Raw genomic sequence first — 19945 nt, forward strand, 5'->3', positions numbered from 1 at the left:
GTCTTTCCATTTTTGTTTGTTTGAAGATGTTTTTTATTTCCTTTTTAACTTGTTCTTTGGAACAACTACATGGTTGTTCAGGAATGTTTCGTTTTGTTTTTTTTTTATTTCTACTTATTTGTGAATTGTCCAAAATGCTATGGACTTTTAGTTTTATAACATGTGGTCAGAAAAGATACTTGGTATGATTTCAGTCTTATTAAATGTGCTAAGACTTGTTTTGTGAACTAACTTATGATCATCAATCCTGAAGAATGTTCTGTGTGTGCTGGAGAAGAATGTATATTCTGCTGCTGTTGGATGGCATGTTCTGTGCATGTCTGTTAGGTCCATTGGGCTAAAGTATTGTTTAAGTCCAACATTTCCTTGTAGATTTTCTGTCCAGATGTTCCATCCATTTTTGAAAGTGGGGGTGTTGAAGTCCCCTACTGTTATTATTGTCACCTGTTTTCCCCTTCTTATCTTTTAGTATTCGCGTAATATGTTTAGGTGGTCTGATGTTGAATTTTTATATATGTATGATTGTTATATCTTCTTGATAAATTGACCCCTTTATCATTTATATAATGACCTTCTTGGTCTCTTGTTACTCTTTTTTGGCATAAAGTCTTTTTGTCTGGTGTAAGTATAGCTACCCCTGGTCTCTCTTGGTTTCCACTTGCATGGAATATCTTTTTCCTTCTTTTCACTTTGAGCCTGAATGTTTTCTTAAAGCTGAAGTGAGTCTCTTTTAGGCAGCATGTAGTTGAGTCTTTCTTACTCATTCAACCACTTTATGTCTTTTGATTGGAGACTACAATTCATTTATATTTCGAGTAATTATTGATAGCTTAAGGACTTACTGATGCATCTTCTTGACTATTTTCTGGCTTTTTTTTTTTTGTAGTATCCTTGTTCCTTTCTTTCTCTCTTGCTGTCTTCCTTTATAAGTTGATGAATTTTTGTAGTGATACACTTAGATTCCCTTTTGTTTGTCTTTTGTGAATCTACCATAGGTTTTTGCTTTGTGGTTACCATGAGACTTACCTAAAATGCCTCCTGGCTCTAGCAGTATATTTTACATTATTAACAACTTAACTTTGATCATATGTAACACTTTACCCTTTAACTCCCCCACTTTATGTTTTTGATATCACAGCTTACCTCTTTTTACATTGTGTACTCATTTTTTTTTAACTGAAGTATAGTTGACACACATTACATTAGTTTCAGGTGTGCAACATAATGATTGGACAAGTCTGTATGTTATGCTATGGTGACAGCAAGTGTAATTATCATCTGTCACCATACTATGGTATCATAATACCATTGACTATATATTCCCTGGCTGTACCTTTTATCCCTATGTCTAAATCATTCCATAACTGGGAGCCTGTACCTCCCACTCCCCTTCACCCATTTTGTTCATTACCCCCACTCTGGCAACCATCAGTTTGTTGTCTGTATTTATGGGTCTGTTTTTGCTTTTTGTTTGTTTATTCATTTATCTTGTTTTTTAGATTCCACATTTAAGTGAAATTGTACAGTATTTATCTTTGTCTGTCTGACTTATTTCACTTAGCATAATATAATCTCTAGTTTCATCCATGTCACAGATGGCAAGATCTCATTCTTTGTTATGGCGGAGTAATATTCCATTGTATATATATACCATATATTCTTTATCCATTTGTCTATTGATGGACACTCAGGTTTCTTCCATACCTTGGCTGTTATAAATAATGCTGTAATAAACGTAGTGATGCATACATCTTTTTGAATTAGTGTTTTCATTTTCTTTGGGTAAATGCCCAGTAGTGGAATTACTGGATCATATGGTATTTCTGTTTTTCATTTTTTGAGGAACCTCCATACTGTTTTCCTTGGTGGCTGTACCAATCTGCACTTCTGTCAACAGTGCACGAGGGCTCCTTTTTCTCCACATCCTCACTGACACTTGTTATTTCTTCTTTTTTTTTAATTTTAATTTTTTATTTTTTTAAATTTACATCCAAATTAGCATATGGTGCAACAATGATTTCAGGAGTAGATTCCTTAGTGCCCCTTACCCATTTAGCCCATCCCCCCTCCCGCAACCCCTCCAGTAACCCTCAGTTTGTTCTCCATATTTATGAGTCTCTTCTGTTTTGTCCCCCTATTTTTACTTGTCTTTTTGATTCTAGCCATTCTGACAGGTATAAAGTGATAGTTCACTATGGTTTTGATTTGCTGTTCCCTGATGACTAGTGAGGTTGGACATCTTTTCATGTGTCTGTTTGCCAGCTGTATGTGTGTATATTGTATATTCGTTAATAAATTATTAGAGCTATAGTTAGTTTTAATACTTTCTCCTTTAACCTTTTTACTGGAGTTAAATGGTTCACATTCCACTATATTACAGTATGAGTATTCTGAATTTGACAACATACTTACTTTTACCAGTGTGTTGTTTATTTCCATATGGTTTCATGCAACGAATTCGTGTTCGTTTCAGCTTTGAAGAACTCCTTTCAGTATTGTTATAAAGCAGGTCTAGTGGTGAACTCCCTCATGTTTTGTCCATCTGAATAAGTCTCCTTTTAGCCTTCATTTCTGAAGGACAGCTTTGAAGGTAAAGTATTCTGGTTGGCAGGTTTTTTTTTCTTTCAGCACTTTTAATATATCATCTCCCTCTCCCCTGGCTGTAAGGCTTTTGCTAAGAAGTCCTCTGGTAGCTTTATGGGGGTTTCCTTGTAAGTTATAAGCTTTTTATCTCTTGCTACATCTTTGTCTTTGATTTTTGAGAGGTTTATTATGGATATCCAAATCTTTACTCAAATTTGGCATGTTTTCAGCCATCACTTCTTAAAAAATCTTTCTGTCCCTCTCCCTCTTTCTCCTTCTAGAACTGAAGTGATTTGCCAATTGGTCCCTTTAATGATATCCTACAGATTATATAGGCTTTCCTTTTTTCTTTCATTCTTTTTTCTTTGTTTTTCTCTGAACTGATAATTTCAGAGATCCTGTCTTCAATCTCATGGGTTCTTTCCTCTCCTTCGCCAAGTCTGGTGCTGATGATCTCTGTTGCATATTTTCTTTTCTTTGTTTCATTCTCCAGCTCTAGAGTTTGTTTGGTTCTTTTCTATGATTTCTGTCTCTTTGTTAAACTTCTTATTTTGTTTGTGTATCATTTTCCTGACTTCATTGAATTCTCTTTTTGTGTTTTGTTTTCTTTTTTTGCTGCTCTTTGAGTTTCCTTAAAACAGCTATTTTGAATTCTTTATCTGGTAAGGTAGAGACCTCCATGTCTTTGAGTTTGGTTCAGGAAAATTATTGTGATCCTTTGGTGATGTCACTTTCTTGATTTTCTCATGTTTCTTGGAGTTTTGCATTACTGTTTTCACATTTGAAGTAGTGGTTACCTCCTCCAGTGTTTGCTTTCTTCAGAGGAGACATACCTCTGTCAGCCCTGCTAGAGATCCTGAGGGGTTCTTAGATCTTCTATGGATACATCTGCTCCACCCATCTTGCTCCCTTTTGTGGCACATTTCTTAAGTTTGTATGCATTTTCTGGATCTTGCAAAGTACCAGGCTTGAGTGCTGACAGTCTTTCTTTTACTTTGCCAAAGGTAGCAGCTCAAGTTTGTCGTCTCTCTCTGGCCACAGATATGACTGCTTTTCTGTGGTCCTCACCAGCCATCTGCTAATGTCTGCTCATGGTGCTGTCAGGAGCATGCACAGGAACTGGCCACGGGGTGGGATGACATGTGGGTGAGGCACAAGGGGAGCTGGGAGTGCTTGTGAGCCAGTTGAGGGGTTTTGCAGGAAGGGTGTTCCCAGAAGTTTGTGGGCAGGCTTCTTGATGGAATTCACAGTGCAGTTAGGAACGTGTCTCTTTATTGCCCTCCAAGAGTACTATTTGCTGCTCTCCCCAGCCTCTTTCTGCCCCCCAACCCACCCCAGTCATGGAGCTCCCGATTAAGTACTCTGGATGAGGTGAAAGAGAAATGAGCCCCTTTGGAAGCATCCCACACAGCTGGGGAGGCTGGGTGCTTACTCACACTTACTCCCTTTTTCTCACTGGATAAACCATGGGCCAAGGAAGATCTTTAATGCCCCTAAGCTGTGCCTCATTGGGGGATGGGTGACATGGGTAAGGTCAAACTGTTCCTCTTTTTCACTCCGACACATCCAAACTCATACTTTTTTTGCTTCAGTGGAGTCCTGGAACTTCTCTGGAAATTGTGCTTTTACAAAGACTCTCTCCTCTGTAAGTGATTGTCTAAGTCCCTATTCTCCAAGGGCTTCTGGACCATGGCCAAGATGGGCTGGAGCCAGTTCGCAGTTCACAGGGTTCACAGTGAACACCGAGGTCTGTCTGCCTATTTCCTCATGCACAGTGGGCAAGACTCTTCCAGGTCCCTGGGGTATGGTGCTGGATCCCAGAGCTCCCTCAAAGGCCCTTTTGTTCATGGATGGATGCCAAGTGTTTGCTGTTGAGCTTGGGGACAAAAATGATGGACATCCTTATGCCACTGTGATGGTGACATCACTCTGGAGAAGGCTTTTAATTCTTTGGTTTTAAGGTGCCAGTTTCAACCCAAATAATTTGTTTTGTTGTTGTTGTTGTTGTTGTTGTTTTTAATATGATTTATTGTCAAGTTAGCTAAGATACAGTGTATACAGTGTGCTCTTGGCCTCAGGAGTAGATTCCCATGATTCATCACTTACATGCAACACCAGTGCTCATCCCAACAAGTGCCCTCCTCCATGCCCATCACCCACCCAGCACCTCCCTGTCAACCCTTAGTTTGTTCTCTGTATTTAAGAGTCTATTATGGGGGCGCCTGGGTGGCTCAGTCGGTTGAGCGTCCGACTTCGGCTCAGGTCACAATCTCGCGGTCCGTGAGTTCGAGCCCCGTGTCAGGCTCTGGGCTGATGGCTCAGAGCCTGGATCCTGTTTCCGATTCTGTGTCTCCCTCTCTCTCTGCCCCTTCCCCGTTCATGCTCTGTCTCTCTCTGTCCCAAAAATAAATAAACGTTAAAAAAAAATAATAAAAAAATAATAAATAAATAAATAAATAAATAAATAAATAAATAAATAAAAAGAGTCTCTTATGATTTGTCTCCCTCTCTGTTTGAAACTATTTTTTCCCCCTTCCCTTCCCCTATGGTCTTCTGTTAAGCTTCTCAAGATCCACATATGAGTGAAAGCATGTGGTATCTGTCTTTCTCTGCCTGACTTATTTCACTTAGCATAGCACTCTCCAGCTCCATCCACATTGCTGCAAATGGCCAGATTTCATTCTTTCTCATCGCCAAGTAGTATTCCACTGTATATATAAACCACATCTTCTTCATCCATTCATCAGTTGATGGACATTTGGGCTCTTTCCATACTTTGGCTCTTGCTGATTTGTGTTAGGGCTTGTGAAGAGCAGCTGCAGCAACTACCCCCACATTCTTTCCCTCTCTAGTCACATGTCACACATTTGCAGTGCATGTAAACATCAGAGCAAAGTTTCAGGCTGAAAACTGCAGTCCCAACCCTGCAAGGATCCTTCGGTGTCTCTAAAGAGGCAAATGGAGTCCAGCCCAGTTTCTGAGAGGCCATGTTAATCAGACATCAGACACTTCATGTTCTGTGGAGATTAGACCATGGACCTCGATCTTTAAATGGAAGGGCAGAAGCAGGACTCTCACAAGGAGGAAGCCAGCCTAGGATCTGGGAGCACATCCCTAGTCTCTACTGAGCCATATCTGGTGTCTGAAGCTTTTCTGAGTTCAAGATTAGTGCTGTTACTCCCTGCCCACCTGCTTCCTGGACCCTTCTCCCAACCACCTGGACTTCCTTCTGCTGGCCCTGCAGGCAGTGGTATATGGGAACTAGTTCATTCTGGCTTACAAGAGCCAAGTGTTAAATCTTCAAGAACTTTTTTTTTTTTTTAATTTTTTTTTTCAACGTTTATTTATTTATTTTTTTGGGACAGAGAGAGACAGAGCATGAACGGGGGAGGGGCAGAGAGAGAGGGAGACACAGAATCGGAAACAGGCTCCAGGCTCTGAGCCATCAGCCCAGAGCCCGACGCGGGGCTCGAACTCACGGACCGCGAGACCGTGACCTGGCTGAAGTCGGACGCTTAACCGACTGCGCCACCCAGGCGCCCCTTCAAGAACTTTTTAAACTGGTTGTTAAACACAGGCATTATTAAAAATTAAATTATATAAACTTGCAATGTAATAAGTTACACTAAAAAACAAAGTTAATAACTACTCAACACTCACCACTTCCTAATTATTTTATTATCTTTGGTCTTGATATTACTTATGTCTAGGGTCTCTCTGGTAGAAATACTATATAATAGTGGCTACTGAGCATCTTTTCCCAACTTCCTGTTCAGTGACATCACATTGGTGGCTTAAAATTGGCCACAATGGAGGCGGGGGTTGGGGGGGGACGGTGCCTGGGTGGCTCAGTTGGTTAAGCATCCAGCTCTTGATTTCAGCTTAGGTCGTGATCTCACAGTTGAGAATTCGAGCTCCACATCAGGCTCTACAATGATAGTGTGGAGCCTGCTTGGGATTCTCTCTCTCTGCCCCTCCCCATCTCTCTCTTTCTCCCCCTCAAAAGAAAGAGAGAGAGAGGAAGGAAGGAAGGAAGGAAGGAAGGAAGGAAGGAAGGAAGGAAGGAAGGAAGAGAAAACATTTTAAAAATTGGCCACCATGGGAATATTTGCACCACAGAGATTGGCAAATGATAAATTGGGGCTTTTGCCCCCAATTGCTAATTGAGAATTTACGAGCAGCACAGCATGTTTGTGTGTGACTACAATTGACTAGAGTTAACAGAACAGAGTGCATCAAGTCTGTCCCTTTCCACACCAGCCCATGGTGGTTACAGGCCATGTGCATAGAATACCTGGGAGCTATGGTTGTGCCATGTAGGAAACTCTAGACTAAAGGTTTTTAACTGTGCAGCTTTCTTTGGCTTGATAGCTACTTTCAAGGAGTTTTAAGTTCACTTTGCTGCAAGTTGCCTTTCATAACTTTATCCTGGCTTACCTTGACATCTGGTGTTTACTCCAAACTGAGATTTCAGGGAAGGGTGGTTGGAGGCCAAGGGCGGCTCCTAGAGACAGATGGGCAGAACGTCTGCTTTGGCATCATCCACAGCATGGACAGCAGTGGTCCGAGTAGGCGCCACTGACCTGCAGGTGGGCAGAGCCTGCCAGCTCAGCCCTGCCGTTGGCATCAGGCAGAGGAGATCAAAGCTGGCAGTGGTCACAGTAAGGGCACCCTCCCTCTGAAGTACTGTCACCCAAAAGGGATGAGTGACCATAGGGCTTTTTAGAAGCAAGCATGAATGGTACAGTGCACACATGTCTCTAATGGACTTGCTTGTGAAGAGAAGGCCACTGCACATTGGAGTTTCTAGCAGTCAGAGCTTAATGTATCATCGTGTATATCCTCACAGGAAAAACAAAAACAATAACAAAACTTTCAGTTTTTCTCCCTTCGTATGAGATAATTGAAGACACCTTTGTGGTGGAAAGTAACCTCTGTCACCTGGAGGATTGATAGCAGTCAATAATCAATGGCTTTTCATGGTTCAAGTAAAGAAAGTTCGCTGAATCTATTTTTCCAGAAAACACACACTCACAAAGATGCATTTGAATACTCCCACAAATTCATATTTGAGAATGGTGTTTATCAAATCTGACTAGTTATTTGAAAGAAACTCAAAGGAAAGAGAAGACATTTCCACAATATGTCCTTGCTCAGTCGTGGTTCATAATTGTGAACTTTTGTGAATTGTCACAACCCGGGATGAATGATGGGAATATAACAGGTTGTAGAATTGGAGAACGTTACATCTTTGTTCCTAATGGCAAAACATGTTTTTTCTCATTTTCATCAGAATGTGTGATCCATGCCATTTGAAATCAAATTCCAAACACAATGAGCCATTAGTGTAATAGCTCATTACTAACAGCAGTCTTATAAATAATACATTCTTATCATGCACATGCAGCTCGCCGTGAAGCCAGCAAAAGGTATTTTAGGCCATCGAAGTTTCGTTGTGCCAGCGTGGCTGTAGATTAGAAGGACATCTCCATGTGAACCAAGATGGATGCCAATTTTCCCTGCCGAGAGTGAGGCTGGCCGTCTCTTTCTGCACATATGGTAGATGGATTGGTTAATCAGCGTCTGCTGAGTCTTGGGCCTAAAATTACAGAGAAGCCAGACAACTGTGGCTACGCAGCCTTTGTTCATGAGTGCAAACAAGACAAACAATCACTTGTTATTTGGGAAAAAAATTAAAATGTTTATTTTGGACTTTTATTAAAGTGTCGATGGCTTTATAAGACAGCTGTGTAAATCCAGCCTTGTACAGCTAGTATCATTGTGGGGGGGGGGGGCGGCTCTAAAGAAAGGAGTATGCATGGAAAAATTAATTTTTAAGAATTTCTCTTGTATTTCAGCATTAGGGAGAAAACAAAGGCAGTCACATTTATTTTTCAAACACATGTTTGAAAACAAATGACTTTCAACTAGAAGACACATTTGAGAACAAATAGTTTAATGCCTAATTTTTTCTGTGCGTCATGTAGAAGACTGAGCATTGTTGTAGCTTAATTTCGTGCTTCAGTAGGTTAAAATATTAACCATTTTCTCTGACTGACATTTATGGGAAGATGCTACATTCTTGGGACTAGGGAATGCCTATGATGAGTTCTTCTGCTTCCTGCCTGGAATGGTTGTCTCAAGAAATACAGCCTAAGTGCTTGAAGGGTAGGACCTAATAATGCTGGTTTCTACAAGACCTGTCAGTCTCATCAGTCAACCAGAATTTGCTTAAAACCCACGTTATAGTTAATAGGAGGAGTTATTTATGTACAATTTAGTTTTCTCTTTTTTCTAATTTTATTGAGATATAATTGATACATAACATTGTATAAGTTTAAGACGTAAAACATGGCAATTTGATATATATATATGTTTATGTATGTGTGTGTATGTGTGTGTGTGTATATATATATATATATAACACAATAATTATCATAGAAGGATTAGTTAAGTAAAGAACTATGCATTCTCTCTTGTTTTCTTTTAAAATTTTAAATGCTTTTCTTGCAGGGAAGTATGACATTCAGAATTATTGAAGGGACCTCGTAAAGAATTTCAGTCACATATATCTGTCAATGCAGACTGTGATAGAATTAAATTTCTTTAATTTGTATCAGTACCAATAATAGGTGCAGATCAGCTAATTACTCATTAGGAGATAACTTGTTTTCTCAGGGCACCTGGGTGGCTTAGTCAGTTAAGGGGCTGACTTCTGCTCAGGTCATGATCTCGCAATTAGTTTGTGGGTTTGAGCCCTGTATTGGGCTCTGTGCTGACAACTCAGAGCCTGGAGCCTGCTTTGGATTCCATGTCTCCCTTTCTCTCTGCCCCTCCCCTACTCGTGCTGTCTCTCTCTCAAAAACTGAATAAACATTTTAAAGAATTTTGTAAAAAGGAGATAACTTGTTTTCTCGACTCATAACACTTCTAATACCAAATATGTAGGGTTTTGCTTACACCAACCAATTTTTCATCTCCCTAGATACTGAGTGGGTGTCCTATAATTCAATTCTGACATTATGTGGAGTTGGTGTGGACCTCACGGGGTAAGGTCTCAGACCCGCAAAACTGTCTCCACTTCAGATGCCAGTCACAAGTCCCGGGGTGTCACCTGGACTTCTAACTGTCTGGCTATTAATTAGGGGTTCCCACACCCCCTTCCTTGGGGTCAGTAATTTGCTAGAATGGCTCAAAGAACTCAGGGAAAGACTTTACTTACTATTTCCAGTTTGTTATAAAGGATACAGCTCAGGAACAGCCAGATGGAAGAGACGCATACAGCAAGGTGCAGGGGAAAGAGCCCTGAGTTTCTATGTCATCTCTGGGCGTGTCAACTCCCAGCACTTCTATGTGTTCACCAGCTCAGAAACTCCTGATTCCCATTGTGTAGGGGTTTTTATGGCGGTTCCCTTAATGATTGATTATATATACCATTGGCCATTGGTGACTGAACTCAATCTGGAGCCACTGTCCCCTCTCCAGAGGTCAGAGGGTGGGACTGAAAGTTCCAACCCTGTAATCAATCACATACTTGTTTTTTCTGACAATCAGCTCCTGGTCTCCAGGAGTCACCTCATTAGCATAAACAGGTGTTACTGAAAGGAGCTTATTAGGAAAACCAAAAGACCCTTCTCTCAGGAAATTACAAGTGTTTTAGGGGCTTTGTGCCAGGAACCAGGGATGAAGACCAAATATGTATTTCTTGTTATATCATATTGTCACACTCATCTTCCCATCTGTATACTCCTTATCAGAGGTCTAAAATCATGAGACCAAGGTTCAGAACTAGTTATCTGTTAGGATGCTAGGAGGCGATGTATTTGCAAATCAGACCCACACGGTGAACCAGTGTTGCAAGTTTACCTCACTTAAACATCCCTACCAAACCTCTGGCCTCGAGTCTCCTCCCCATGAGACCATCCAGCCAAATAAATGAATAAATTCAAGAAAATCAAAGTTCCAGTCTGATAAAGAGTAGGTGACCATGAACATCTCTAAATCAAGGGTCAATTGGATGCACACTGGAACAATGGCTAATCTTACCAAGACTGTGCATTGTGGAGGGGAAGAAAGTGGACAGGAAGGCTGGGCTTGCAGTGGCATAATAAAAAGGATATGGGGCAGGTTGGGGGCACTCCCTGGGCAAAGAGGGTACATGTTCTTTCCCTCAAGAACTCTAGCAACTTCCTGAAGTTACGTATCCATTCTACAATTGTCCACAGTGGTCATTCATTGGACGTTTTTTGGAGCACGTTGTGGGGGCCATGCATTGTTCTAGACACTAGAGCTTCTAAAGAAAGATACTTCTCGCTTCCTTAAATATTTCAAAGTGCCTGCCAAGTTACCAACTGTCCCGACATGCTGTGGGCTCGTGGCAGTTTCATGATGAGAATTCATTTGCAGTCTGATAGAGTAATGAGATGTTTTGGATGTTTCAGGTGGAAGGTGTAGCTGTCGGGTTCATGAGTGTGTGCTCAAGAGTGAACATGCAGCTTCTGCATGAGTGCTTTGACTTGGGGCCCTTCCATGGACTCTGCGTTCCACATCCTGATGATGTTCTGCAACCACCTCCAAAGCTAAGCACTGAAGGAAGTGAAGGTACAGTGGCTATCACAGGAACGGGTCAGGAATTAAATCCATGCCTTCTACACAACTGTGCCTTTTGATGAGTGATGGGACTAGATGGCTTCTTTGATATCTCCTTTTCCAGTCCCCTTTAAGGTATGGTTCCCATGGTTAATGAAATCCAGTGCACATATCTGTGAGCACAGATGGTCGGAAGTGCACAGGTATAGTTTGACATGATGGCCCTATAGCTTAAGGTTCCCTAAATTCAGAATGTTCGTTGTGAAATAATTGGTAGTATTTCAGCATTTTACACACACACACACACACACACACACACACACACACACACACCAAAATATAATGTTTTTTTTCAAGTCAATAACTTGAGAAGTTCCATATGCTTTTAAGTTTTAATCCCACCCATCAGTGCTTTTGTGTTTGTGTCTTTGACAAACTATTATATATTATGGGTCTATTGCAAGTAGTCATTTTTAACTTGCTTAAATTATTTCTAGCCATATGATTTAATTTTTTTAACGTTTATTTATTTTTGAGACAGAGTATCGCTTCTCGGCCTTTTGGCTAAGATCATGTGTAGTATTTTTGAGACAGAAACAGAGCATGAGTGGGGGAGGGGCAGAGAGAGAGACACAGAATCTGAAGCAGGGTCCAGGCTCTGAGCTATCAGCACAGAGCCCGGCGCGGGGCTTGAACTCACACATCGCAAGATCATGACATGAGCCAAAGTCAGACGCTTAACCGACTGGGCCACTTGGGCGCCCCAAGCCATATGATTTAAAATGATTTTAAAATATTGTTGTATCACGTTGTTCACGAAGTAAAGTTAAATAATCTCAGACTTCGGTATTTTGATGAGGTCTTGCTGCATCTTTGGGTATCTTTGCAGGTAAAGTGTTTCCATTCTTAAATCAGATAGTTGCAGAGTATATTAATTCATTTCTCTAAGCCTGGGTTTCTTCCTTTGTAAAATAGGAATAATATTAATACTTTCCACATAGGTGAGTTGTGAAGTTTCACTGAGATTACTCATGTCAAGGGCTTTACTCTGTCTTGAGCAGACTCAGTGCTCAGTAAATGTTGACCATCATTGTTAGTGATAGTTATTTCTTTGCAACTGGACATTCACCTAGTTGAGTCTTCCAAGATTAAAATCAGGGCATTTTGAATTGCTCTGCTTTGTCATGTCTGAAAGATGATACTAAGATTGTTTAAAAATAGGAAGAAGAACACACTGGGTGGTGGCAAAGGACTTGTCAGTGTACAACAATGGCAGTTGTCTCTCTGGCTGATCTTTTGCCCTCAATGGGAAACCAAGCACATGGATGTATGGAGCTTATCTGAATGTTCACACTCATTACAGAGAACTTACAGAGCCACAGATGGAGAGGTGTTTCCTCTTTGTACTGACAACAACACTCTTCCCAAAAGAAAGATTTGAGGCTATTATTTTTTAATAGTGAAGGCTGGCTTGCCTGTGCTTCTCAGCAAAGAGATACTGGAGTGTTCTGATGAACTTTGCTGCATGAGACAATGCTGAACCATAAGTTGTCTGTCACTTTCAAGTGCATAAATTCTTCTCAAAGGCAGCATTAAATAGGCTTTATAGCTCCATTTTTTCATTTATAAAATGGAGATATAAGTAGTATCTAACCTAAAAAGTTGTTGGGAGGATTAAATGTTAGAATCTACATTATGTGCTTAGCTCAGTGCCAAGCAGAGTAAATCCTCAAAAAAATTTGTTGTTTTTATGTCTGCCTGTGACTATTATTGTTATAAAAAATAGGTTAAAAAGATAAAGTCCTTTCCAGTGTTTTCCTGAATAGCCCTGAGGCTACCGATATTCTATACATAGAATGAATGAAAAATTCTTATTTTAGAAAGTTTATGGGGAGAACAAAATTTAAAATTTAGGCTGAACCCCAGACTTTATTTTTTTAAATATTTATTTATTTTTGACAGAGAGAGAGAGAGAGAGAGAGAGAGAGAGAGAGACAAAAAGCGTGAGTGGGGGAGGGGCAGAGAGAGAGGGAGACACAGAATCTAAAGCAGGCTCCAGGGTCTGAGCTGTCAGCACAGAGCTGGATGCAGGGTTTGACCCCACAAACCGCAAGATCATGACCTCTGCCGAAGTCAGACGCTTAACCGACTGAGCCACCCAGGTGCCCCAAACCCTGGACTTTAAAACATACACCCACAGAGAGATGGAAGCTAAAGGAAGTCCTACTCCTCTCTACCACCTTTAATATTTTTACTTAAATTTATTTATCTAAAAGAAAGAGGAAAACTTCTCTTGTTATCTTCTGCACCTTGTTTATTTTTGAAAATCCAGCTTTATGTTCACTGATACAAAGATGATTATGAAATTGTCATCAGGGAGCATTATTATAGGCTTCCAAGTAACTCAGGGATGGATTCACAAATCATCAGCAGCTTATTATATGTAAGAAAAGAGTCATCAACACATTTTGCTGCCATCATCCTTCAACAACAACAAAGAATGAGGCTCCAGAGAAAATTCTAAATGTGCTATGATCTATAGTGTTCATTGTTTTTCTGATGAAAGTCTCAAGTTAAAAGAAATATAATTTCTCTAAAATATGAACTAAAATTCTTGTTTCAAATGAGCACACATCATTGTGCCTTATATGTCGTATTTTGTTTAGTACTTTTTACTTTTCAAAGGATTGTCAAATATATTATCTCATTTTATCCCCATAACTTGACATAGGAGACTAGGATGGGTGACAGTGTTTCCTTTTTATACCTGTCCAAGCTCATGCAAGGTTTGAAAGCTCATCAGGGGCAGATGGACCCAGAACCCAGCCCTAGCTCACTCTCCTTGGCAAGGTGTCTTTTTATCTTGGATGGCTTTGACTGTAAACTCCAATGGTGTGTCTACGACACTGGATACATGATCAGTTTTCTTCACTTTAACACATTAGGTAATGAGTTATCACTTTAATGAGTTCTCAGTGGCCCATCCATTTACCTCAGGGGTGTGTGTGTGTGTGTGTGTGTGTGTGTGTGTGTGTGTGCATGTGTGTGTGATTATGCTCTGGACAACTTCCATGTGCTGCAGTCTTCACCTGTGTGTCTGTAGGATTTGCCAGAACTGTGGGAGGCCACTCTGCCCCATGCAAGAGGCAGGCTGGAAGTGCCAGGAAATTAGCACTCCTGGAGCAGCTTCTGCCTCCCTGTCTTACATCCCTACCCCCTGTACCTCTTTTCTCATTCAACTTCCAAGTGAATAATTATACTGGAATCCTTGACTCAAGGTCTGCTTCTGAGGGAATCCACACCAGGACACTGCTTGTCTAGTCTTTTCCCACCAGCTGTGGAAACATTTATTTTTATACAACTGCCAGGAGTTGGGGTATAAATACCCCAGTTCTCTCATTTCTCAGGTGGGATAACTCTGAGACGTTAGTTTTATACTGTTTCCCAGAGTTGTTCCATGGGATTCAGTTCCAGCATTCCACAGTGGTAATCTGTGTAATGACATGTGTTTACTAACTGCCTTTTCTTCCCTTTCTCTCTTCCTTACCACCCTACTGGTGCTTCCTGGAATCAACTCCCCAAATAAAGCACTTGTTCTCAAATCCTTGACCCAAGGTCTACTCTTTCCCCACCAGCTGTGAAACTTGCAGTATCACACCAACCTCAACCCTTCTCAGCAGATTAACGTCAAGTCTCAACATTCTTAAGTTAGTATAGTGGCCCTCCCTGTTTAGAGGCTTACATACATTATAATCAGCCTCCCAGTCCTTACTTCAGCAGTATCACAAGTTTCTGTTGGTTCTGAAAAGTTTAACTGTGCACATTCGATTTGCATTTTACTTGAATAGCCTGTATATGTGTCCATTTCTCAGCTGCTCATTTTGCTTGTATAACCTATTACACGTACTTGTAAATTTTGGTTTTTATGTACTAAACCTTGGGACTAAACTGGGACCATAGGAACAAAGTCTAAGGATGCAGATTTTCTCCCAATATGAGGAAACTCTAGTAAAAGTTTGTTTGTTTACTGAAAATCATAGTTTAGGAGTAGCAAGCTCCCCCAATATTGGACGCATTCATAAAGAAACAGTCATAGGTGTTTACAAAAAGGTTTTCTTCTTGTGTGAGAAACTGTACTAAATGAAATTTAAGATTCCCCCCAAATGCTAATAAGACTCTCTGAAAGCTTAGTGAGCATGCATTAGGACGTTGTATATGCCTGATAGCTTACATGTATTTTCTTTCAGTAACAATAAAATGGCTCAAAACAATATTATTTTCCAGTTGGCCCCACCACTGGCCCTGCCCAGCATTTGAAAATCAAGCTGTGTCTTTTATTCACTACATCGTTACAGTAAAAACTTTGGATCAGGATTGAGGTGGCAGTCTTCTTGGTGACGCATAAAGCAAAATAGGGCACAGCCTGCATTTCCACAGCTGTATTGGCATTGCCACATTTACTAGTTAAAATTAAAAAAAAAATAAATAAATAAGCAGAAGGCCAAACTTTTGTTTGTCATGTAGGCTGGTGTGACCTGGGGAGCAGGAGTCTCTGTTTTGAAAGAACCCTTATGAGAGACGCCCGGCTGGCTCAAGTGGAAGAGCATGTGACTCTTGATCTCAGTGTTGTTAAGTTTGAGCTCCACCTTGGGTGTATAGATTGCTTTTAAAAAATGAAATTTTGAAAAAAAATGAAAGAACCCTTGCGAGGTTCAGATCTGTGAATCTCATTATGCACCCAGGGCCCACTGGACCAAATCTCTGTGGAACTGATATGCTCTTGGCAGGGAGAAACTTAGTTGTATATAGCAGATTTGTGGCCTTTCAAAAGAATAATCTGTGTAGCCCCTTGTAACCAAACCACCCAGCAAGAGTGTTGCCTACTTTATATTTAAAAGGCCCTTCAAAATATGATTTTCATAACATCTGCATATAAAACATAGCAATGTTGTCTTAAGTTTTTTGTTGTTGCTATTAAGTAGGCTCCATGCCTAGCATAGAGCTCAATGCTGAGCTTGAACTCATGACCCTGAGATCAAGAGTCAGATGCTTAGCTGACTAAGCCACCCAGGCACCTCACCTTTTAAATGTTTTAAAAATATTTAGGAAATGCTAGGAAATGTTTCTTTATGTCTTTTAAAAAATATTTTTTAATTTATTTATTTTGAGAGAGAGCATACACGTGTGCACACAAGTGGGGGAAGGGCAGAGAGAAGAGGATACAGAATCCCAAGCAGGCTCTGGGCCATCAGTGCACAGCCTGATGCTGGGCTTGAACTCACAAACCATGAGATCATGACCTGAGCCGAGATCAAGAATTGAACACTTAGCTGACTGTACCATTCAGGCATCCCTGTTTCTTTATGTCTTATTTAAATTTCTTTTCATTAGACTTACCTGAGATTCTCTCTATAGAAGGAGGAAATACCTGAAACCAGTTTCCAGTGCCAAAGCTAAGAAACAATGGCTAAATCAAATCTTCATGGTGTATCAAATAGCCTTTTAGCTTCTCTTCCTAATGTTCCATTTCATATGCTTGGGTTGCCTTCTATTTTACTTTATTTTTCTTTTAACATGGATTCCAAAAATGGATGAAACACTTATGTTTAGAGCATAGCAGTATTCCTGCCAAAATATTTGCATTATATATTTCAGAACAGTATTTAAACACCCAATACATTCTGTAGTTATTTAGTGACCCACTAGGACTGTATTAGTTTGCTGGGGCTGTCCTAACAAAGTACCACAGACTGGGGATCTTAAACATTAGAAATTAATTTTCTCACAGTTCTGGAAACTAGAAGTCCAACCAAGACCAAGACGTAGGCAAGGTTAGTTTCTTCTATGACCTGTCTCCTTGGCTTGTAGATGCTGTGTCTTTTCCCCATGTCTCTACATGTTCATCCCTTTGTCCCTGTTTGTGTCCCAATTTTCTTATAAGGACTCCAGTCATGTTGGATTAGGGCCCACCCATAGGACCTCATTTTACTTTAACTATCTCTTTAAAGACACTATCTTCAAATATAGTCACATTCTGAGGTACTGGGGGTGAATACTAAAGTATATGAAATTTGTGGGGACACAATTCAGCCATAACACTTAGGGTCCTATGTTAATAGTTCCCTGGAGCCAAGTCTATAAGGCCAAGTCCCCGGCCAAGACTATAAGCTATGGCAATAATGCAGATAATGGCAGCAAAGTCTGTTCTACTTGATGCTCATACAAAGCTTGATATACCAATTCATATTTATCACAACCGACTTTTGTCTTTTTTTAACCACTTAATATGTGTTTGATATATGAAGGTAACAAAATTACATTTTTTTCAAAGCTTTAGACACTCTTACCAACTTTGGTTTTTTACAGTTAACCATGTGAGTTCTGATGCTTTGATAGAGATGTTGATAATACAGATATATAATAGCAGACTTATGCCCAGCTCATGTGATTATCTCCAAGGTTGACAGCATATACTCTTACAGGGGTTCTTAAGGTGGAGCCCCTGGACTGGTAACACACCAGGAAGAAGATGATCCAAACTTGAAGCCCAGTTTTATTGTCAGGAACACTGACTTAAAAGTCTTGCTTGGCAAGCCTTTTGATTACAGCTGACCCTTGAATGACATGGTGGTTAGGGGCTCTGTCTGCTCCTCCAGGGAAAACTTTTGATTCTCCAGAAATGTAGCTACTAATAACTTACTGTTGACCAGAAGCCTTTCCAATCACATAAACAGTCAATAAACACATAGTTTGTATGTTGTGTGTATTATATACCACATTCTTACAATAAAGTAAGCAGGAGAAAACAAAGTATTAAAATCGTAAGGAAGAGGGGCACCAGGTGGCTCAATCACTTGAGTGTCCTACTTTGGCTCATATCAGATCTCGCAGTTCGTGAGTTCAAGCCCCGCATCGGACTCTGTGCTGTCAGCTCAGAGCCTAGAGCCTGCTTCAGATTCTGTGTCTCCCTCTCTCTCTGCCCCTTCCCTGCTTACACTACGATTGTCTTTCTCTCTTTCAAAAATAAATAAACATTAAAATAAATAAATAAATGTAAGGAAGAGAAAATATATTTATAAGCACTGTGCAGTATTATATATATATGTGAACCACGTATACATAGACCCATGCAATTCAAACCCCTGTTGTTCAAGGGTCAACTGTACTTAACAAAATCTGTTGCTGATTTTTCATCTTAATTCAAATACTGGTTTCTGTGTCCTTTTGAATGCCTTTAGAAACAGCAGCAACAAATGATTGGCACCCAGTTAAGAATGTTATTTTGCAGAGAGCAAGATGACTGGGCACTGCATTCATACCCTCCTCTTCAGCACTGGGAAGGACTTGTATTATGACTGGCATGCTCACTGCCAGTCAGATTCATTTCATGATGGTGGAAATGCAAACACATTTTCATATAGGGCCTTGCGGTCTTTGAAAGAAAAGTGGCTTTATTTATGTTCGTTATGATCATTATGTGCTGGGATTATTTTCTCAGTAGGTGATGTCTGTTTTGCCCATATTTATGATGCAGGGGAGAAGGCGTTTAATGAATTTCAAGTGTATTTGACTGTAAAACACATCTCTGTTAGTATATTCACATGTAAATAGCCCTTTTATTTGTTCTCTTTGGTGACCTTTTTTCTTTCGGGGGTAGATCACAGTTTGTTGTTGTTTGCCATTTCCAAATGGGAGGATGAATGATAATAATGAAAGATTATGCAAAAAAATCCACGTTTAAAATAATGTTGATATGCCACTTGTGTTGCAGGATAATTATAGTAATTTGGCTATTACACTATATGGAGTCAGGAGTTAGTTGCTAGAAAACACGGTGATAGGGGTGATTCAGGGGATTTTCATCCCAACAGGCTGTTTGATCCTGCTGACTTTTCTCTTGAAAATCAATTGCTTGCGGTGAATACTCTGAATTCCCCCTTGATTAAATTGGCTGCCGGTGGGCTGCACCCATTGCATTGGGGTCACTGTGAGTTCTGTGTCTGTTTACACAGGGTTTTTGACGACTCTTAAAGTATCATGGACCAAATTTAATCTGAGCAAAGCAACTAAGGAAGCAATTACTAAAAATCACAGTCTTTGCCCATGACAACAAACAAAGGAAAATGTACTAATTCTAAACCCAATGTGAAGACAGTTATTTTGCTACTGGTTTGCAAGCCTTTTCTCCACCGCATATTGCTGTGGCTTTGGTGTTTTCAGTCTTCAGGAATACATAGCTAGCTTAGTGGAAAACCTGAAGCAGTCCTTCTGGAAGCTGACTCCCACTTGAGGTTTATCTTTGACAATGTTCCATTTCCCCCTCAAAGATAGTAGTAAATTCAGATTTTCTATTTCTTTTGAATCAACTTTAGGAGATTAGATTTTTCTAGAAAAGCATCATTTCATATACAAAGATTTAAAAATTATTGGAATACAGTTATGTATATATATATATATATTCAGTGTGTATGTACATATATATACACACACATACATATATACTATTAAAAATGATTAAAGAAGACAGTTTATTTGACACTTCATGAAGTGGATTGTCCCCTTTTGGAGAACTGTAAAATAGGGCAGAAGCTTTTATAGAATAAACAGTAAAGAACAAGGAAAAGAAAAACAAAATAGATTTGATGGGCTGGGGCCACACAGTTAGCCTTGTTTGGGGCGAGAAGGCCCACAGTTGGTTTGGCTTTTGGGGACTGATTGACTGCATATACTGCCTCTGTGGTCAAGTGGAACACTTAACAGGAACACGAAGGTT

The 19945-nt window shown here is 40.1% G+C and overlaps 1 protein-coding gene across 1 annotated transcript in view; it reads left to right on the forward strand.

Annotated features, from left to right (window-relative positions):
• Positions 1 to 19945, forward strand: part of CFAP61 (cilia and flagella associated protein 61) — a 273562-nt gene that overhangs the window by 36990 nt on the left and 216627 nt on the right. Inside the window, exon 7 of the mRNA XM_032592605.1 lies at positions 11025 to 11184. Within this exon, the coding sequence (XP_032448496.1) occupies positions 11025 to 11184 (160 nt within the window). The remainder of the gene's footprint in view (positions 1 to 11024; positions 11185 to 19945) is intronic.

The sequence above is a fragment of the Lynx canadensis genome, chromosome A3 (assembly GCF_007474595.2).
Source record: "Lynx canadensis isolate LIC74 chromosome A3, mLynCan4.pri.v2, whole genome shotgun sequence".
In the NCBI taxonomy this organism is placed as follows: Eukaryota; Metazoa; Chordata; class Mammalia; order Carnivora; family Felidae; genus Lynx; species Lynx canadensis.